Source organism: Echinops telfairi, unplaced genomic scaffold (genome assembly GCF_000313985.2).
Source record: "Echinops telfairi isolate 266 unplaced genomic scaffold, ASM31398v2 ScPeMD7_2010;HRSCAF=2546, whole genome shotgun sequence".
Lineage (NCBI taxonomy): Eukaryota > Metazoa > Chordata > Mammalia > Afrosoricida > Tenrecidae > Echinops > Echinops telfairi.
Window position 1 is genome coordinate 17,161,794 of NW_022105908.1, and position 22,710 is coordinate 17,184,503.

A 22,710-nucleotide genomic window follows, 5' to 3' on the forward strand; every position below is an offset into this window, starting at 1 on the left:
GGCTTAAAAGTGCTCTTTCTGGCTACAGGGACTCCTCCTTTGACGGTTGTTTCACAGTGAAGACAGGCGCACTGATGAACAACGGAAGCTCTGGGTAAACAGTGTTCGAGTACATGCTTCACTCAGCGTTGATCAAGGGCCTAGCCGTGTTGAGAGCATCTCTTCTGTCAATATCTCTAGGTTTTCATAGGACTAGTTTTTCCCAGAGTCTACTGATTTCCAGCCAGCTGGGGAGAGCGAAGGGAGGCATCTCAACAAGCTGGCCTCAAGCACCTCTTAAAGAGGGCACTGGGGTGGTGGTGATGGTAAAGGTGGCAGTGGGGAGGGAAACCTGATCATTCAGAAGAATGTTCACGGAAGCCCCCTTTGTCCAGCAAAGTCCCACCTCCCACCTTAAGCTGGGCCTGAGGAGGAGACCCTTCAGTCTTCGGTGTGGGCGAGGGGGTGGCTGACAACTGGTGGGAACGGGGATTCAAGTTGTAGCCAAACCTTCTTTAGACAGATTTCCAAATATCTCTCCTTGCACAGCCGCACCCCACCACCCCACCTTCAGAGTTACTTGGTGCCTCCAATTCCAGAGGCTTTCTGGGGTTTAGGGCTTCCTCTCCAAATCAGCTTCGAAGTAGATGTCCATCTGCCTCCGTCAATCCTTGGCTGTCATCACTTGCCTCCTTTTCTTTATCTGCGAGGACAAATACACTTATTTGTAAGGGAAGAAAGAGGGTTCCAAGAGGGGCGGAAAGCACATGCATGTCTTTCAGCTGCTGTGGTACATAAGAAGTCACTTTTCTTGACCTCCTGTCACTGAAAGAATAAACAAATGCATTGCAAAACATTTTAAAAGAAAAATTTATTGGGGAAGCGAATGCCATCAAATAAGATAGGAAATTATTTTAAAGGGCAATGCCTTCAATTCAGGAGAAACTCACAACTAGCTAAGGTGACCAGATTTTAACATTGGTAAAGCGGGACAAAAGCAGGACACCTTTGATAAAACTCATATCCTGGCGAAATAGCCACATGGCAGCTGAAAACCGTCTACCCTAGCTTGTCGTGCATTCTTTTAAAAATCGGGACTTTTTTTTTTAATCGGAACTTTTTAAAAATGCCTTGGGACGTGGGAAAAATTGTTAAAAATCAGGGCTGTCCCGCCAAAAGCGGGACGTCTGGTCACCTTAAACCAGACAAGCCCAAAGGGCTAAGAGAGCATCAACCTGGATGAATCTCACTTGGTAGAGCAGAAGCCAGCTACCAAGTTCAAGAGCATCCAGGGTAAATCTCTGGTGACAGAAGTCACAGTAGCAGCTAACGCCAAGTGATTGTTGACTGGGACGTGGGCTGGCTGCGGGAAATGTTCTTTATCTTGGTGTGGCTACCAGGGACATAGGTTTATATATATGCACACATCCGTTCAGCTAAACATTTCAGATCTGTGCACCTGATATGCTTTATTATGTGCGTTGCATGCCCACTACATGATATAAAGGGAAAGAAATTTTCATGTCTTAAGTACTTACCGGATAATAGGCACTGGCTAGGTCTGCACTTGAAAATCATTACTCATTCGTTTAATAAACACCACGAGGTACTGTGGATGCAGCATTGAACAACCACAACAAAACCACAGACACACACAACACACCCCACTCGCCGCAAGGTGCTCTTGGGTATCCGGGGAGATAGTCACACAGGTAGACGTGACATGAGCACAGGGGACACGCTGGACGTGCAGTAAGGAGTGTCCGAAAGACACCCCCCACCCCCGAAGAAGTGAAGCTTAAACTGAGTTCTAAAGGATAAGGTAGCATTAACCAGCCAAAGAGGGAGAGGGAGGGCATTTTATACTAAAGCATAACATCTGCCACGGCCGTGTGGTGGTGGGACATGTGGCACTTGAAGGGGTGCAGAGGGCAGGGCCAGGCAGAAAGGAATCTACCTGATTAGGGTTTTGCATCTAGTGCGCCCACGGAAACGACACCATCACGTGTGCGACACAGGAGTACACACGGGATGAGTTGTACGTGGCTTGCAAAACTGCTATCAGGGGTACATGATTTGGATAATCACACAGGAACCCTCACAACGACTCTTTTCATCTGGGAAAACTGAGGCTCAGAGAGGTTATGGGGTTCCCATGACGTCATCGCACCCGTGTAGCTGGGATGGGAATCTGGCTTGGCCTGACTTCCCCTCTGCTCATGGAGCCAGAGTTGGATTGTGAGTCCGAGAGGCTGCCTGAGTCCAGCCAGGCAGGACAAGAAGCCGGCGGTAGCTGCCTGCCAGTCGCCCTGACAGTTTCCCGGCTCTCAGCCCCACAGGGTCCATGGACAGGAGTGGCCATGAGGCCTTGCCCAGAGGAGCACTACTGGGACGCCCTGCTGATCACCTGCGTCAACTGCAAGTCCATCTGCAGCCGTCGGAGCCAACGCATCTGTGCGGCATTCTGTAGTGAGTTCCAGAACGGAGGCCAGGGCAGGGGGTGGCACCCTTGCAGTTGGGTGGTCAACCAAAAGGTACAAGGTGGCAGCTTCTCACTCTTGCCGCTTTCTGCTCTGGTCACACTGACCTCCTTTCATTTGCTTGCTTTCTTTTTCCGTGACAATATTTTATTGTCAACTAGATGATTTTATTGTCAATTAGGTAGGGCTTTACCTTTCTGGTCATCTACTTGGTCTTAAACAGTTCAAACTACGGATCCAAGCTGCCCCCAACAGTTACCCTTCACCCGCTCCTTGATTTCTCCCCTTTCAGTTCCCTGGACATGAGGCTTCTTTCCTGCCTTGGCCTTGGCCTCGGCCTCTTCCACCAGGCTTCTTTCTTTCGGCCTCCTCCTGGCCAAACCTCAGGTCTCCGCCCAGCTGTTTCTTCTCCGCAGGGGTCTTCTTCGATTGCCCAATCGAAGGTCCGCTTTCCTTGGCATGCTTTTGTTTAAAATTTTTCTTTTGTATTATTTGAGTATAGACATGATCAGACATTCCCAAAACATGGATTGAATCGCAGGATCAACCCCGTCTAGCCATCACCAGCTGCAGAATCATAAAAATGCCACCTTTTGATTCCTTAAATTTACTTTTTTGTTTTGGCCTTTGTGTTTTAAATAAATCCATTCTCCCGCTATGCCTGTGTGGCAGAGCAAGAGGCCACTCGTGTTTGTGTGACTTTGAACTCTGGGCTCTAACCACCTGCTGTCTTGTTTCTGAGATCTGTCTTTAAAGCCTTGTGTTCATCAAGCTTTTTAAAGGAAGCTCTTTTTTTAAAGACAAGGGAAACGTACCCCGAAAGTGGAAACATTCTGAGCCTTTTCACAAAGTGACTCATTGTTTCCCATCTAGTTCTTTTTTACAGAGTCTTATGGCAAGACCCCAAGGAAGTAGGACTAGACTAATTTTCTTGGATTCTGCTCTTTGGCATTGATACCGACAATTTTCATGTACTAATAAGACAGAAGAAACACGGTTAATGTGAGCTTTCCCACCTTTCTTCCAGCCCCTTCCTCAGAGTGGCCCAAGAAGATGCTAGCTTTTCCTTCCCCATTCCTTTTATTAGTATGAAATAGGTTTTCCTTGATGGGTGTGAAAGATGCCAGTCAAGATTAATGTAATTAATCTCAATATCAAATTTAAAATTTGATATCAAATTTAAAAAGCTAACTGGTAAATCTTTATACATTTGGAAACTAAGACATGTTGTTTTAAATAATCTATTGGGAAATTTTATATAATCTATAGATTAAAGAAGAAATAAAAGTAAAGAAATGACACGTAAAATAATATTTTGAACTAAAATCAGTGAAAAGGCTACATATTAAAATATGTGGGATACAGCTAAAACAGTATTTGGAGGACAATGTATAGCCTTACAGTTATATGTTAGAAACATACTTGAATTTCTCTGGAGTTGCTTTTGGTAATAGAACTCTGGTTTAAAACAAACAAACGAACAAACACAGCACTTTGATACCTTTTGCAACACAGCTCCTGCAAGTCTTTACCCCCCGTTGGGAGTGCTCATTTCTGTCTCCCAGACTCACTCAGGTGCCACCAGGATCCAGGCAGGTACTATGACCATCTTCTGAACGACTGCGTCAGCTGTGCCTCCACCTGTGGACAGCACCCCCAGCAGTGTGCCCCCTTCTGTGAGAACAAGCTCAAGGGATGGCGCCACGTGAACGTTTCTCCAGAGCTCCGGTGGCAGAGGAATGGGGAGGCTGGAGCCAAGCAGAACGACTCAGGGAGGTACCAGGGGCCAGAGCCCAGAGGCTCGGAGGAAGGCTCAGGTAAGCTGCCTGGGGGTCTGAGGGTCAGAACAAGTGGAAGGGAAGACCCTTGTTCTAAGTATGAAGGGTGGCAAGCAGTACACCCTGAGTTCAGGCACCTGGCCAGAGACGCCAGGTGGGCATCGTAGGGTAGGAGCAAGGTAGGTAGATGTCAGAAGTCGATGGGTGTGAAGAAAGCAGAAGAAAGGATGGTGGTAGGAGCCTTCTAATGGGGGTGCTGAGTCAGTTCTACCTGTTCTATGGGGGCACCGTATGTCAGAATCAACTGGATGGCACTAAGCTGGCTTTGGCCGAGGCAGGGTAAGTTCTCTAAACACAAGGCAGCATGTCTCAGCAGGGCAGGAGCCTGAACTCATGTTTGCAGAGACTCCCATTGGCCGCAGAGGCTGCCTAAGAATGAGAAGGGAAAGTTATTACCAAAATGCTTAGCGTAGAACTGGCCCTGTGCGCCTGGCAATAAGGGTGCCCTGAGCTGGGCTACAAAGTGCCAACCCATCCTCCTAAACCAAACAGCTCCTGACCCCCTTGTCCTGCTCCACAGCGGCAGGAAGGAAGGGGTGAGGGAGACCATGGAATGCGGGTACATTTGAAATGATGTCAGCATGGTCCTCACCCTATTTATGGACAGACAACAAGCCCACAACTCCGGGGAGGCCTGTTAGTTGATTTCTCTTTCCTGTGACTCTGGACCCTCCTACTGAGACAACAAGAGGAGGGGCCTGTCCGAGGTATATGGGGGCAGAAGGAGGGCACTTGTCCCTAGGCACAAGATCCAGGGGGTGGTCAGATGAGACCGGCTGGAGAGTCATCCCCCATTTCTATGAAGCTGATTGGGGTGGGGGTGGGGCACACATGTAGAGACTGCCCCTGGACACATGTTATTCTAGATATGCCTCTGAGGCCCGCGTGACCAGCTACTTGGTGGTTGCCCAGAATTGGATAGACTGTAGTCATGTCAGTTACTACTGCATAGCAAACCCTTCTAAGCACATGCCATCTTCCCAACATGGCTGAGGGTTGGCTGGGGCCAGGTGATGGTCACAGGTCTTGTCCTCATCCCGGGACTAGTGGGTTTGCCAGGTGGGTCCCTCTCACGACAATGGCGGAGGTGCAGGCAGGAAGCCCCACAACTTGGGTTGGAGCCATGTCATCTCTTCCAAAGCAATCGGCGGGTCAGTTCCCAACGAAGGCTGCGGAAACTGGCTGTGGTAGGGACCTCTCCGTACGGAACAAGCTGGCGCTTCACATCGTCGCATGTGCCTGCTTCTGTGAGTCGGTGGTCAGGGCTTGGCTCAGTGATAAAGCTTTTGTGGGTTGCATGTGGATTCCCGTGGGTGGTGTAGCTTCCACGCAGGTTATGTGTAGGTCCTCGGATGTGGATGTTGTGAAGGTTATACAGGATTGCATGCAGATTTGTGGGTGCTCAATGAGGATTTTGGGTGCGTTGCAGATGCATCACAGGCAGGGTGTAGATGGCACGGACGTAATAAGGAGAAAAGAAAGACCATAGGTTCGACGGGCCCTAGGGAGCAGCAGCAAGCCCTCCTGACCTCTGGATGTCCCCTGTCTTGTAGTGCCCCAAGGACTGAGGCTAAGTGGGGGCCAGCTGGCCCTAGTCTACACCACGCTGGGGCTCTGCTTCTGTGCCGTCATCTGCTGCTTCCTCGTGGCGGCGGCCTGCTTCTTCAAGAAGAGAGGGGGCCGGTGCTCCTGCCAGCTGCCCGCCGAGTCAGGCCACACTCAGGCGGATTCTTCACAAGGTGAGCATGGCAGTCGCACACGCTGGGAGCAACCTCCTTATTTCATCATTGCCCAGTTCCACGTGGGGGCATTTTGCCAAACTGAGCTCATCCCTTTAGGATTTCCTCTTTCCAGGTGAGGTCAGGCAAGTAGGGATGTGGCGTCTGAGGAAGAAGGAGCAGGCACCCGTCATCGGGAACGTCTAGGTCAATGGGGGAGCTAGCTGGCTGTCACCACCGAATCTGTATTGTTTGGGGATGGATGCAGGCGGGAATGTCAGTCAGAAGAGAGGTGAGGGCTGGGCTTTGGTGGGCCTCACTGAGTTAGGGGTTTATTCTGTAGCTAGCAGACCTGGGAGCCCCACGGTTGGACCAGGTGGAGGGTCAGGTGGAACTAAGAGAGGGAAGCAGTGTCAATTCACCAGTTTGCAAAAAGGATTCCCACGTCCTCAGTATCGATGCCTGTACCAGAGGGCAGACCTGCTGATGCCTTTCTGGGTTCAGGGACAAGGAGGAAGGTGGGGTGGGGGTCAATCCCTTTCCATGTCTTTCTTAGATCATGTGATGGAAGCTGGAAGTGCTGGCGGCAGGACTCCGGAACCAGTGGAAACCTGTAGCTTTTGCTTCCCGGAGCAGAGGGCACCCACCGAGGAAAGCTCAGGGGGCCACAGGGGACAGGGCCTGCCGGCACAGAGGTGGTGGCCCCTGCCGGGAACCGCATCCATGCTGCCTTCCTCCAGCAATCAGGGCATTGGCCTGAAGATCATATGTGCTCCTTCCCAGGAAAGGGGCCCCACCACGTAGAGCTGTGGGCTGCGATAGACACAGATACAGAGAGAAGCCAGGGGTGGGGGTCTCCCCTCTCCTTGACTCTAGTTCTCCATGTAAGCTGTAGCTCACGATGACCGAAAAACACACACAATAAAGTCATCTTTGCTTGATGCTTATGCGCTGAGAACCCAATCCGATCGAAACCCATCCCTGGTGGCTGTGGCTCCTCACACGTGGTCTTGGCGGGGTTGTCACACCGGCGCTCCTGGTCTTGACCCACTTCGAAGGCACCGTGTCTTGAAGGTCTCACTGAACTCATGGTAGAGTTTATTAACTTGGGTTGGATGATAAGTGATTGGGTGTAAGTGACAGTAGGTCTTTGCTGCTCTCTTGCCCTGAAGAAGATAAGACTAAAAAAGGTAACCACTAAGACTGGGGAGTGGGCTGTCGACATTACTTTTTTTTAACAGACTCTTTCTTTTTGAGGCTTAGTAAGGGAATGAAGTGTGTGTGTGTGTATATGTGGTTGGTTGGTTGGGGTGGACAGGAAAGCAGGTAGTTCAAGTTCAATGGGTCAAGTTACCCTCAAAGAATGAATGATATTTTCCTGGGAACAGAGCAAGAACGGGTTTTCATTTGCATTCCAACTGTTGCCATATCTAACTCGCCATTTGCTGGAGTATTTACTTTGTTTTCTTTAACTTGACCAACTTTTTGGATATACCTACTTTAACCTCATAACATGCTACTACATGTTATGAGTTCTGAACAGTATACTAAGCATTGGCAACGGAACATTCACACATTTTAGATATTTTTATTAGCATTAAACCTGGATCTTCAGTAGTAATTTAAACCTTTGTGTAACAGTTCTTCGAAGCATTTTCACATTTTGAGAAATATGTGGTTATTTAAGCTAAAATAATTCATCCTGAGTAACCTACAACTATCTTGCGTACCTTCAACTATTAGAGATTCATATAACACACGCTGGGAAGTCTAGATCCAGGGCCTGTTGCTCCACCTCATAGTTTAACTTCTCACCAGTCGCAGGCTAGCAGGCCCTCCTTCAGGGAGCCTCTACCACATTGTTGTCCGCAGGCAAGGAGGCATCTAGACAATATCTTCCCAAGACAAGTGCTGATACATCATAAAGTCAGTCCAACGTAGCAAATGCATGTCTGACTGGCTGTTTTCTTTCATCATACTTTCTTACAACAGAGGTGGCACACAGCCCTGTGGCTGGGCAGACACTTGTAAAGTGACATTGCACCGTATGATGACGCCCGTGCTTTGGATCTATAACTTCATATTCTGCTCATTTGAACTTGAAGGTTCTTGGGGGATTAGAGGGGACGTTTGGGGTACTGAGAAGACCAGGTACTGTGTCCCCTACTCCAACTTCACTCAGACAAGATAATCTGGGAGCTTCTTTTGCGGGAAGGGTTGCTTTTAAATGGATTCTTGTACAGTTTGATTTTTTTTTTTTTAAGGAAAGGATTCTGTGCTGGATAGATGGTCTAAAAATAACTGCTCTAAATACTGGCAGTCTTATACATTCTTTTAGGTCTGATCCCTCCAAAATAGATCCCAGTTCCAACCACTCATCATAGTTGCTTTTATCTAGGATCCTACCATTTCTCACCTGGGTAAGAAAACCAGCCTCCCCACTGGCCTCCCTGTGGCCACTTAAGAGCTCCTACTCCAGGGGTTGGCCAACCCTTCTGTAAAAGTCCCAAGAGTAAAAATTTAGGCTTTGTAGGTTGTGCAGTCTCTGAAGGACCTACTCAATAGATACTCGACTCTGTTGAGTGGGAAAGCACCCAAAGGGCATGACTGTGCGCTAATAAAACTCTTACAGAAAGAGGCAGTGGTCCCGAGTTGACTCGCGAGTCATAGTGCACATGGCAAGACTGGGCTTTATATTTATGACCCTTAAAAAAAATGTAATGGTCGCCCAAGCTTTAAAATACCTATCTTCAATTAATCAGTCATCCTTCAAATAATAACATACCTTTTCAACAGTATATTGACAATGCACTCCTGATCCTTCTCTCCTGGTGTGTGTGTGTGTGTGTGTGTGTGTGTTCATACATGTAATTCTTCCATGTTCTGTACACTCACATTACCTTGCTGTTTTAAAATCTAGAAAGTTACAATCTTCTAGAATGCACCCCCCTAGCTTTTCCATGAGACTCTTCCTTAGAGTTGCCATTTCTTCTGAAATTCCTATGCACGTGGTTCATCTTTTCTGTTAAAACCTTCAACATTTCAATCATATTATTTCCTTTATAATAAAATCGCTCCAGGATTGAGATCATTCGAGTCTGGTTCTGTTGACGATTTGTCTCTTGACAGTGGGTGGATGTTACTTACTCTTTTCTGTGTCTTGTCATTTTTAACTGAATTGCAGACGTGAGCAGGACAGTAGAGGCTGGGGTACGAATTATTTATACCTGGAAATGGGCATGCTTTTTCTTCGCGTCATTGGTATGCCAGGTTGGGTTGAGCTGGATTTGCATTTTGTTGTTGTTGTGGTTACCTTCAACCCACTCCCTGAACTGAGTCCATATTGACTCTATAAAACAGAGTAGAACTGCCCCTGTGGGGTTCCAAGACTGTAACTCTTTATAGGGGTCCAAAACATCACCTTTGTCCCTCAGAATGGTCGGTGGTTTCGAACTGCTGGCCTTACAGTTAGCAGCTCCACTCATGACCCACTGCCCCACCACTGTCCTTCAACGTTGCAACTGAGACCCTGTTCTGAAGTCGAGGGCGGACTTGCCAATGTTTTTTCACAATGTCCCTGCTTCACTTCTAGCTTTACACCTTCCCCAGGTGTGGGGAGAAATGCCAGCCCCCCACAACTAATCGTGGGTTCGATAGGCGCAACTGTACGGTTAAGATATATAAAGATTATAGTAAAGTCCTAGAGAGCATGAGAGATAGAAGAGAGATAGAAATAATGGAGTCAGACACATTTCATGGTAGCATGTTCACCTCCTGGATGGCCATGATCTTACCAGCCAGGTCCACGCAGGTCCAGTAGCTGGCTGGAGACCCCGTTTATTGCTAACCAAGGGTTTTATCTACTCAGGGGGTTGTGATTACAGGTCACCACACGTCCCAGCGAAGGGCAGTACAATCGGCATATAAGCAATAGGAGGGGCATAGACAATGGGCATAGGCGTAACAGGAAGAGGATGAGCTAAGGGTGTACACATGATAGGAAGGGGAGGGACTAGGGGTATACATGTGACAAGAAGGGTGGACCCTAGATTCATGATGGTGGCCTAACCTGGTCACCCCTGAGTGGGCTTGACCTCTCTGGGCTCTCCTACAAGGAAACAGTTTACTACTATCCTCATCAGAAGGGAGTGGGTCCTACTTGTTGTGGGATAAACAGTGGTGACCGCTTGCTCTAGATGGCTGATAACCCTTAGGGAGAATAACCCCTGACCTCCTTCTGTTGACCTCCAAGTGTACAGTCATCTGCCACGTGTAGCAAGCAGCTAAGTCTGGCATTGGGGGGAAACAACTTGGGAGGAAACTTTGTGTTTCCCACACCTAGGCAGCTCGGCCTCCGACAGTTTTTTCCCTCCAGAGTCTCCTCTCTCTTAGTAGCTTTTATTTAGTATTTCGTGCCCATTCTTGTTCCCGTCTCAGTCCCAGGCAGGCCCCAGGTTTTTTGTCAGGTGTCCTTGAGTCTGCCTCAACTCACAGCAACCCGATGCACACCACTGCCTGCGGGCGGGACACTGTCCAGGGCACATCCCACAAGAGTTCTATCCTGGGGAGGGATCCGGATCACTGGAAAAGCTACAAGTCCCTAAGCTTGATGAAGACCAGAGACACACAGCCTGTGGATTACAATTCGATGAAAAGACGAAGATCCTCCCAGCTGGACCAGTGGACCGCATCATGACAGACAGAGAAAAGACAGACGTTGTCAAGGGTTTCATGTGACTTGGATCCACCATCAGTGCTCGTGAACCATCAGGCAAGAACTCCAGCGGCATACGGCACTTGGCAAGCTGCAGCACAAGGTCGCTTTAACGTGTTACACAGCCAAGTCCAACTCTTAGCGACACTTGGCCCGGTCCCACGCCATCCTCACAAGTGTCCTTATGTTTGGGCCTCTTGTTGCATCCACTGTGTCCATCCATCTTGTCGAGGGCCGCCCTCTTTTTTGCTGGCCCTCTGCTTTACAAGCATGCCGCCCTTCTCCAGGGACTGGTCTTTACTAACGACATGTCCAGAACACAGGAGACAACGTCTCACCACCCTTGCTATTCAGGAGCATTCTTGGCTGTACTTCTTCCGCGACAGATTTGTTAGTGTCACCCCATGTGGTGGTGGCTGTCACGCCAGAATGAATAAATCTAAACCAGATGCTCCGGATCTGTCTTCTAGCGTCAAGCTCCTCCCCGCAAAATCAACTTCAGTACATGCTGCACTACGCAACTGTTTTTGTGTCATGTTTTAAGTTTCCTTGGAATGAAATCAGACGCCCGGATCTGCACCGAGGTGCAGCTGTAGCACACTGGGGGGAAGGTCTCAGGTTCGCAGCTCACAAGATGACTTCGCAGAATTGATGTCGACGCTCATGATCGAGCCCTCGTTTCCTCCACTGTAGGAGTGCTGCTTGTAGCGGGTTCAAAGCTAAGCCCTTTAAGATGACAGAGCAGCTTCACCCAACGTCATACACCCTCACCGGAGGCCATACCCTTCTTGGGTGACCTACATCCAGGGACACAGCTCTGTGGGAGTAGAAATGGCCAGTCCTTTCTGTGGGGATGGCCCGTGGGGCTGCGTTTCAGCCCGACTCCTCCCTGTGCTTGACCTTGCTGCTTTCACCAGGCGCTGAGTGCCAGCCCTAAGGCAGGCTCACTCCTGCCACCTAGTTGCTACTCACAGTGATCACGTAGGCGAATGCCGCAGGAGTGGTGAACTTGAACACGGCTTGGATGGGGCTTTCCCCCAACCCAACCCAGTCTAAGATGACTTGCTTTCTAAAGAGAGTTCTTCTTTAGAATTTTTAAAAAATCATTTTATTGGGGGAATCATACAACTCTTATTATAATCATACATACATCAATTGTGTAAAGTACATTTGCACATTCATTGCCCTAATCATTCTGAAAACATTTGTTTTCCGTAAGCCCCTGGCATCAGCTACTCATTTTTCCCCTCTCCCTGCTCCCCCTCCCTTGTGAACCCTTGATAATTTATAAATTATTTTGTCATTATCTTACACTGTCCAATGTCTCCCTTCACCCACTTTTCTGTTGTCCGTCCCCCAGGGAGGTTATATGTAGATCCCTGTAGAATTCTTACAGCGATGCTCGCCCATTGGTTCTCATTAGAGCAATAGGAGTGGCTTAGAGCTTGTGGGAAAAACAGAATGGAAAGGTAAGAATGCGTCTGCCTTGTTTGAAACGCCCTTGTTTCAGCCTTCCTCCACTATGAAGAGATTCAACATGTCCAGGTGAGCAGCTCCAGGTGTTTCCTCGTTCCTTCCTGTTGCCATCACGCGTGCCCACGTGCTTTCTCCTCTGGTCTCCTGTTTTCCAGCCACCGGATTCTCTCAGCTGTCACACTGCCCCCTGCTGCCTGGGCTGCTTCCTGCGTCTCCAAGGACCCCCCTGCTGCCCACTGCTGTTTCCTGTGCAGGGCTTTGAGCAGCCCAGCTCGTGTAAATCAACTATGAAACCAGATGGCTGGAACACGGCAGCCCCCCTCCGCCTCCTTTTCCCCAAAGCCTAGTCCCCTTTTTGCCCCTGTGGGCTATTTTGGGGGTGATGAAGGCCACGCCAAGTAAAATAATCATTTATTCGGTAAATACTGTGAGCAAGCACTAAGTGCTATCGATTTAATACTACGTCAGCCCTCCCCTTCGATTCGTTATTTTACGAATGCATTGTGATCAAAGGAATTTTTAACCACCGCAATGCTGGCTTTGCTCACACGTCCATCAGGGTCACCTGCAGAGGCTCCCACCACCCTCCATCTGGGGCATTGGCGAATGGAGCCTCCAGGGAGTGGCCAGTGCTGGCTGTGCTGGTGGAGCGAGTGGGAGAAGCTAGGGACCCAGATGGGTGCTTGCTTGGAAATGATACATTTCTTTGATACATTGAAGTATATCATAGGCCTCAGGGTAGTGCAAAGGATTACGGTCTCAACTACCAGCCAAAAGGTTGGAAACTTGAACCAACCCAGGTTTCTTGGAAGATCAGCTTGGCTCTCTGTTCCAAAGGTCAGCCTGGGCAACTTCATGGGATAACTCTACTGTGCACCCTGGGAACCGCCCCCACGGGTCTGAGTAACGGCACATTTTACATAGAGCCAAGTGCATGCCTTCAAGAGTGTTTGAGAATTGTAGTACGTCTGGGAGCCATAAGCCAGTCAAGATACAGAACACTACCTTCTCCTCCCAAATGAATTGTTTTTATTCCTATCACGGCTGAGCTCTTTAATTTTAACAAAACCCCTTACTCATAGCGACCCTGTAGCACAGAGTAGAATTGCTCCTGAGTTTCTGAGACGAACCTTCATGGAAGTAGAAAGCCCCGTCTCTCTGCCTTGGGGCTGGTGGTTTTGAACTGCTGACCTTATGGTTAGAAGCCCATACTGCACATACTCATTTTGGTCCGGTTTCTTTCATTCCACACACTTCAGAGGCTCATCCATGTTGTTCCACGTGTGTTTTTGCTGCCGAGTAGTGAAAATTGTAAGAGTCAGGGCTACTTTGCCACTTATGGGGTTACCCTGGAATGGACTGGATGGTGATGGGTTTTTACTTTTGTGTTGCGTTATATAGACATGCCAGGGTTGACCGATCCATTCTCCTGTGACAAGGGGTTTGTATGAACATTCTCACACAGGGCTTTTGGGAAACAAGTTTTCATATTGACAGATGGCAGCTGGAAGCCTGATTTGAGTCATGCCAGTGGAGAGGCAAGACTTCAGTTAACTGATCCTTGGAGACTGGTGCAGGTCCCTGTAAGAAAAGTTCCTCGAAGGTTACACGTGCTGATAAGAGAGCTCTTCCCCAAGGAGACCTGTGCCCTCCCAAACACCAAACTCACTGCCATCGAGTTGATTCCAAATTGTAGCAACCTATAGGCCAGCGAAGACTTCCCTCTGTGGGCTTCCTCGTCACTCTTTACAGGAGCACAGAATCTCCTTGTGCTCCTGTGGAGCAGCTGGTGGTTTCAAACTGCCGACCTTAGAATTAAGCAGCCCAATACATCACCAATTTTGTAGCAACAGTTTTTGACTTATCTGCACAGTATATTTTGACTCAATTTTTAAAAATTGCTCTCTCTGGATCAATTATAACGTTGTGTCCTTAAATATCAGTCCTCAATAAAGGGAGCCCCTCTATACACCTACACACATTTATTTTGGAGAACGTGGTGGGCAATTTGGACTTCTCATGCCACTGAACCAATAGGAGATATATATATACATATATATATATATATATAAAATTTACTCTTGCTTGGGAAATTTATCTTTGTAGCAGTTCTTTGTAGCAAAAAGAACTGGTGCCAAGGTTAATGGAAATAGCTGCTTCAAGGGCCATTGAGTGGGCTACAACCCACAGTGGCCCTATGCACAACAGATTGAAACATGGCCCAGTCCTGCACCATCCTTTAACAATCGTTCCTAAACCTGAGCCCATTGTTGCAGCCAGGTATCCATGCATTCCCTGAGGGCTTTCCTCTGCTCTGCTGTCCCTCCACTTGACCAAGCAGGATGTCTTTCTCCAGGGACTGATATCTCCTGACATGTCCTAAGTAAGTAAGATGAAGTCTTGCCATCCACTTTGCGTAAGGTGACCAGATGTTAACATTGGTAAAGCGGGACACCATTGACTGGGGCGGAGGGGTGGGGTGGTTCTTGATTAAAAGTTGGCCTTCCCGTTCTCCCGCCGTTCCCTAGCTTGTCGAGCATTCTTTCCAAAAATAGGGACTTTTTTAAAACGCCGCGGACGCGGGACACATTGTTAAAAAGCGGGATTTCTGGCCACCTTATCTTTGCGTCCAAGGGCACTCAGGCTGTCTCTTCCGAGGCAGATTGGTTTGTCCTTTCAGCAGTCGAGTACTTTCAATATTCTCCTCCAATTCAAACGCAACGATTCTTCTAGTCCTCCCTATTCAATGTCCACCTTTCACATGCAAATGAGGCCACGGAGAGACTACCCTGGCTTGTGTCAGGCACACCTTAGCCCTCAAAGTAGCATCCTTGCTTTTCAGTGCGCTACCAGGTCTGGTGCAGATTTACCTAATGAAACGCATCTTCTGATTGCTTGCCTGCGACTTGGTCCAGGTGTGAGGTTTGGCCCTTTTCTGTCGAGTTGTTATCCATCCTGGAGGCTACAAGCCTTGATCTTCCTCCGCCAATTCTCACTTTCAGCAAGCGAGGGTGTGTCGTATTGCAGGTTAGTAAGACTTTCTCCAATCCGGTTGCCACATTCTTCTCCAGAGAAGCCGGCTTCTCTGATGATTTGATAGAGTGAACAAGGACCAGAAGTCCTTCCTGTCCTGGTTGTTTTTCCCGTCTGAGGATCAGCTCCCATTACCCTGAGGGCAGAGGGCCTGCTGCAAACCAAGGGAAGGAGGTGAAGGAAATTGGCCCAGATTCCTGCAGTTTCCCCGAGGTTGAGGATCATCATCACCAGGCAAGAGGCAAGAAATGAACCCTGATCTGTGGAGGTCGATCTGTGGGTCCACTGTAGCAAGTGGCACCACTTAAAGGGAGAGGACATGCCCCTGCATCAGACCAGGTCAGCAGTGGTTGGGCGGGGTGCACTTGTAGGGTGGGAAGGCACAAACACTTGTGGAGGTCCACCTCCTCAATCAGCGGTTGTTGCCCTAAGTGACTGAAGACCACCCCCACCACAGGCCTGAATCCAGGCCCAAAGCCACCCCTCTCCCAGCCTGACTACTCTGCTTCTTGGTCCCTAACTGCAGGGGCTATGCTAGGAGGGTAGCCCGGGTGACTGTGGGGCTGGTGACTGGGGCTGCCACCTGCTGTTGCACTTACAGACCAACCAGGGAAAGACAGGGAAAATGACCACGGTGGGCCTGTGGATGTGGATGGTAATGGTGACTGCTCTGAGGCACGTATGACTGGTCCGATGACAAGGGCAAGGGGATTGCATGGTATCCGCCTTGGGCTCAGACAGGGACTGAGGCTGGGACCAGAGCACTCGGGCATGTGGGGCTGTCCGGACACAGGCATGGCCCAACTCAGACGACATGATTTTGGCCCCTCAAGAGCTGCAAGAAGTTCTTTGCTTCCTTGGAGTGTCTGAAAAGCCTTACATCCTTGAAGCAGCTTTAATTGCTCAGGGTAAACAACGCTGCTTATGTGTTTTTAACAGAGTATTCAGCATCTGGGTGGTCTCCCAATGGTTGCAAAGATTCTCAATGCCCGGGATGCCCGTTACTGAAAAAGCTTTAACTGTCCTGAACAACCTGAGTGTGAACGCCCAAAACCAGCACAGGCTTCGGACAGACACGAATCAAGTGCGTGATGATGATACAGGCACACCCCCCTTGAACTCATCTGTGCAGGTGGCTGGACCAAGACTACTTACATAGAGGACTGTTACTCGTGAGCATCAGCACATGCTTGCTAATTCCGTCCCAGACCATTGTTTCATTTCAGCAGGACAGAGAGAAACCAGACCCCATCTTGAAATCCCTTTTTTGAATTTGGCTGAGAACTCAGCCGTAACTAGAGAACTGCTCAGGGCCCAACTACCATCTTCACTGGGTTCCCTCTTGTAAGAACAGTTTACTTTTAAAACTTTTGGTCGTTTCTGAGAATGTAAATGATCATTTTAACTGGGAAGAAAGTGAACCTACACAGAACTTGAGCGAAGGTTCATTCCCCACCTCCCCCTATGATAGTTAAGGTTTATTGTACCAACCTGGTCGGTCGGACCAGTGTGCAGCTGCCTTAGCTAGTTCTCCGCCTCAGCTGGCAAGGCTCACTTCTTGTGAGACATCCCTGAGAAGCCACATGGACCTACCCTGATGCAGCCCTGGGTGCTGGAGCAGCGGTGTGGACACCCCTGCCAGTGCTGAGATGCTTATACATTCATTGACTCGGCTTTCCTCCTGCAGTTGGCGTCATTGGGTGTTTTGAGAGATTGAGCACTTTGTAGATCCATGTCAGACATACGGGCTTGGACAGCACAGCAATGGGATGCTTTCTTAATGAACACTTACCCGTTACATAAAACTCTTATAAAATATGAGTGTCTATGAATTTTCTCTAGTCCACTCAGACTAACTCACCACATGCCCCGAGGCCCGCCCCCACCCCTTTTTGAAACAGAATTTCAAGTATGTGCTGATAAGGTTCTGGGAATATAAAGTCATGATTTTTTGGTGAAAGTAAAAGTTGGAAAATTTATGGCCAAACTGGTTGAGCACATATTCCCAAAGAGCCAGGAATAACATTGATTCTGTAATCGGCAAATATATATGGTAAACTATTTTTTTCTCCACTATGCTTATTACAGCTACAAAGAAATCTTTTCAAGCTGCCGATTTTGAATGATTATCATATGGTATCATCATAGCCATAATTTCCAAATTGGTTTTTAGGTTTAAACTCGACGAATGAAAATACTTTTGAAAACAGGTTTGCTTTTATCTTGCGGCCTAGATGGGTGTATTTTTGCTATTTTCTCTGCGTGACAGTGGACCCATGTCCACAAGCAGAGCTCCTTGCTGTCATTGCCTGGACTTCCTGTGTCTCATCAATCAAATTCCATGTGGATTCTGGAAAGGGCTGATGAAAGAATATAAGAAACCAGCTTCGTCTTTTGGTTTATAATCTGCTTGGAGAGGGACGTGAACTAAGATAAACAGGAACAGCTGCAGTGTATGCCATGGTCAAATGTACTCACCGTACAGAAGAGATGTCTGTAGGTGACCTTAGCAGTCAGCTAAAGCTTCGTGGAGGGGCGCAGCCATTTAAAATGGGTTCTAAACAGGGTAGGGCAGATAATTCACTGAGATGGGGGACGATGCCCACCTGTTTAGAGTGGGATGTGTGGCAAGTGGATTAGGAAGTAGAAAGCAGTTTGATTAGCTCACCGAATCCTGAGAACCACATCCGAGTCAAGGAGATGGGCTGACACGGGCTTCACAATGGGCTCTGGCACAGCGTGTTGAGTGCCGCTGTGCACAGGGCTGCCATGGGACGGAGCTGACTCAATGGTACCTGCACCACACTAAGAATCCTGCTCTTCCATGGGGTGAGGCAGAATGACCGTTTGGAACCCTGGCAATGGAAATGACATGACCCAGGCAACAGGTTTGTAGGGGCCACTTGGCAATACATAGAAGCTTTACATCTGCAAACATTTGACTTAAAGGACTCGACCCTATGAAAACAATTGAAAAATTGGCCAGAGTATTTGTACAAGGATACTCATGCCAGACCTGTCTAAAACACTAAAAATGGGATCCTGGCTTGGTTGGATACCTGACGGCGTCCTCACAGTGGAATGATTGGAAATCTGTATTGCCAGAGAAGATATCCATCATACTGCTACGTGAGACAAGTTTAGAGAGCAATAGCCATGGTATGAAGATTTTTAAAGTAAAATGTATTTAAATAGGGTGGGGAGGGAGTCCATACAATGGATGTATGGATTGTTATGAGCTAAGAGCCACCAATAAATTAATATAATTTAAATAGATATTTTAAAATCTGGAAATATATATACCCAATCTTATCTTTTTGTAGGATGAGTGATTTTTTGCCCACTTTCTAATCTATGTGTTCTTATTGATCTATGAGCTTTGATTTTTTTGGGGGGAGAAGGAAACATCTGTGTGATTTGGGTGAAAGCTTATGAGCAACTTCACTTTCCATTCAATAATGCATACACATGTTCAAGTCATCAGCTGCAATCCTGGTGGGTTCTCTCCACTTCCTCCTCCTTCCCTGGGCCTGCTTCCTGCCCTCTGAGCAGAGGCTACCATCCTGGTGGCCAATGGTCAACTGTTTTAAGGAACATGTACCTTCCTAGTGTCACTGCTCAATTTATAGGGCTATTATTTGGCTGACAGCTGAGCCATGGAAGAGTTCAGTTAAAGGGTACGTCTCTGGGTTTCCACTAGTCTCTTATGAGACCAGTAAGCCTGGCCTTTAATGATTTTGAATATGTCCCATGTTTCAACCCCTCTCTGCAGGACCATCTCTCAGGGTCCCTTTCAGAGCAGTCAACAATGGGAACTGGGCAACATCTAGTCCAGTGGTTCTCAACCATTCTAATGCCGCGACCCTTTAATACAGTTCCACATGTTGTGGTGATCTCCCAACCATAACATTATTTTTGTTACTTCATCACTGTAATTTTGCTACTGTTATGAATCGGAGGACCCCTGTGAAAGGGTCGTTTGACCCCCAAAGGGGTCAAGGCCCACAGGTTGAGAATCACTGATCTCACATTAGTTATTTTTAGGGAATGTTTGAAAAAGAGGATTGCTGGGAATGAAGCAGATTGGAATATGTACTGAGTGGGAAAATACTTAAAACAAATGACAGGGCTGGAAACTTCCAGAAATGGCAGAGGCACGAAGATGGGCGTTGTTGTGAGAATTAAGTGAAGCATGCCGGGTGTTTTCGTGTTCTGGTACACAGCAGTTCGTTACCAAGGAAAATGAGCACCTATAATTCTTTAGAATGCACGGTGGATGGTTGGTTGACCTTTGTTTTGCTGGGGAATTCTGTCATGTGTCAGTGTCACTGAATAAAAACTAACCGAAAAGGAATGAGTATGGTGACAGGATACAACTACCTCGGCCCACCACACCCACCTTTCCTGGTTTGAGTCCACACACGTTCTGCATTAGCCCTGTTCTGGAATTCCCATTGTTCTCAAGGCTATCCCGTTGTCTACGGTCCAGATAGCCCACTGTCTTTGCGTGAAACACAGTAGCCATGTTTCTGGTATCCTCTGCTGAACCAACATTCAGCTGACATCAGCAAGGAGATATGTACCGTGCCCCGTGTCCTCTTCTGAATCTGGCTCAAACTTCTGACCACCAGTTTGCCATACTGTGGTGGCTTGCTTGTGTGTTGCTGTGATGCTGGAAATTATGTTACTGGTATTTCAAATGCCAGCAGGGTCATCCAAAGTGAATAGTTTTCACCAGAGCGTCAAGACTGAAGAACAAACAATGAAGAATTCAGTTCCCCACTTTAAAGAAGAGTCAACGAAAACCTAACGGAAATGGTAGAGTTGCCAAATAATGCACGTTTGCGCACACACACCCCACCCCCAGTCAGACTCCTCAGGAATGAAGACTGGGTCCCTCCCTTTAGTAAAGGGCTCTGACCTTGCCAGGTGCAAGGCCCCCTGCCACACCAGCATCCTGGGAATGCTACCCTCCTGGAGGGAGAGGGGGGTCAAAAAGGAGGACCGTGGAGGGCTGAGCCTGGGCAGCCAGTCACTGCTGCTGTCACATCTCTGGTCCCCCACTGCGGCCCGCCCCGGCTGGTGGCTGAGTTAGTGAGGAGAGAAACTGCTAATTTGCAGGATAATATGCAGCTTTATTTATGATACAGGCAACACTACAGCCACTGGGGAGAGGGAGCTTCACACAGCCCCGCAGACAGGTGAGAGGCAGCTGTCAACACCTCAGTTATAGAATATCCAATCACAGCACAATCATTGGAATCTTACAGGTTTGTTTTTTCCCCCCGTTAAACAAAACTGTCACTTGGGAGCTGTGAGACCATCAGCAACTTTATACAACGGCAGCACTCAGGTGCAAAGACCACGCCCTGACCATCCACTTAAGCCCTGAGCTGCCCAACTCTGCATCTTAGTGCCCATTGGGCAAGCAAACAGTTCATGCTTGGAACACCCTGTGAAGACATCTGTCGGGGTTCCAGCACGGCGCCGATGTTGGCAACTTGGGAGTACATGCCGTTGTAATATACTGGCGCGGAGGGGTGAGACACGAGATCCTTAGTGATGTGATCTACTCTGTGATAATGTGAACACGACAGAGGAAGCGTTTTCCTGAACTAAGCTAAGCCTACAAGAAGAAATCCTAAAGCCCATCTGTTTTGGAAAAACCAAACCAACCCAGTACCTCAAATGCAGCAGTGCATGCGGGCAGCATGGGCAGGGGTCCAGCCCGGCAAACCTGTGAGGACAGAGGCTCCAAGCACCGGCTCCACCTGAGCCAAGTGCAGAGCACAAACAAGAGGGGTGACTATGAATGCCGTCAGTTGTTAATCATGTCCAGAGACAGTCAACGCACCTCCCAGCTCCCGTGGACAGGAGAGAGGATGGGAATGACGTGGGAGAGGCCAACAGAGGGGACCGTGGGGTGGCAGTCACCGTTCAGGATCACCACACCTGCCAGACAAGCACACTCACACGCTAGCCAGCCCAGAGCAGGGTGAGCAAGCAGGGTGGTGACACGGCCCAGCCTTCTACAGGCCAGGACCACGCCCTCTTTTCCATCAGGTGCGGTCCTTTCTCAAAGTTGACGCCTCACCTGGGCCGAAAAGAAAAGGCTGGTTGATCGTAGTCACACAACTACGTGAAATGGGGCTATGCGGAGCCATGTGGGGGTTTCTGACAGTGACTGCCACCTCAATGCTCTGACCGCATCTTAGAGGCAGAAGCACAGCAGAGAACAAGCTGGAAGACAGTTTTAAAATCTACCGCCCAGGATTTTCCACACACGATTCGGCAGAGCACTGCTTCGTTTATGCAATCTTGCCCTTTTCTTTGCAGACACCACTATTCAACCTTTACTATCCTCACCCCCACTCAAACCCCGCAACTGTCCTGGCTACTGAGCTAGACCAGGGACAGCCAGGTCCCAATCTAGCCAACGCCTGATTCTGTACGGCATGTGAGCTTTGACAGACTAGCACAATGTTCCATCGTTTGTTCACTTAGGTTTCACCGAGGTTCACTCAGCCGCTCACCCGCCAAATTACCTGTGGCTGCTTTGGGCCACGGTCCTCTCACCTTCAAAGCCTCAACAATTACTCTGCCTTTACAAGACATCGCCTATTCTTAAAAAAAAACCAACCCTACCCACCCTCTCCCCCCACAAAGAGGGGGCAGATCTGAGACAGGCAGGGCTGGGGCAACAATGTACATACAAGCAACATTGCCTTCTTCATGCCTCTAGGCTGGGAACTTAAAAGTGCCTCAGAAAACGAAATCTAAGCTTGGGTTTAAACAAGTCGTGGTGGTCTAGTTGGGCTAACTAACCACAAGATAAGCGGTTCAAATCTACCAGCTGCTCCATGGAAGAAAGATGAAGCTTCCTACTCAAATAAATAGATAGACAGACATGTGCACGGTATTTTACAAGGAACATACTATCATTTATTTCAATTAGTTCTGACAAGCGCCACTTCATGAGTCATTGATTTGTTACAATCAGACACAACACAGAAAGCAGGGCACAGGGCCAGTTTGAGGCAGTTTCCATTTGAAGCCACACTATTTCAAATCCAACACACCAGCCACCAGAGGCACGGGCTTGGGGACACACAGGGAACCAGCAGGACACCACAGAAAATGCTCTGCCCTCTAAAAGGGTCCTGGAGTAAACACTGAGCAGCCCACTAGCCACAGCAGCGCTCCCTCTGTGCCATCCACCGGCTTCACCCAGCAGCCCTGGGTGCTTCCTGGGGGGGCGGGGGGGTTCAACAAACGAACAACGAAAAAAGCAAGAGTCACTCTCAATAATAACAGATTTCCTAAATTTCAGTATAAACTCAACGATTCATTCACTTCACTATTATTAAGTTTATGAAATTCACCATTAAAAATGAGGAGGGGGATAAGAAAATGCCTATTTCTAGAAAACCAAGAAGAGAATAATATCTGGGCTGATGCTTCAACATGCAGTT

General features: G+C 48.4%; 1 protein-coding gene and 1 pseudogene across 1 annotated transcript; both read left to right on the top strand.

Moving 5' to 3' along the window:
- Positions 1 to 2,198: 2,198 nt before the first annotated feature.
- TNFRSF13B (TNF receptor superfamily member 13B) lies at positions 2,199 to 6,842 on the top strand. The gene is made up of 4 exons (XM_004713024.3): positions 2,199 to 2,448; positions 4,025 to 4,276; positions 5,851 to 6,036; positions 6,572 to 6,842. The coding sequence occupies exons 1-4, from the start codon at positions 2,199 to 2,201 to the stop codon at positions 6,817 to 6,819; spliced, it is 936 nt and encodes a 311-aa protein (XP_004713081.2). The 3' UTR covers positions 6,820 to 6,842.
- An 8,644-nt stretch (positions 6,843 to 15,486) lies between these two features.
- LOC101645140 lies at positions 15,487 to 17,261 on the top strand (annotated as a pseudogene).
- The last annotated feature ends 5,449 nt before the right edge of the window (positions 17,262 to 22,710 follow it).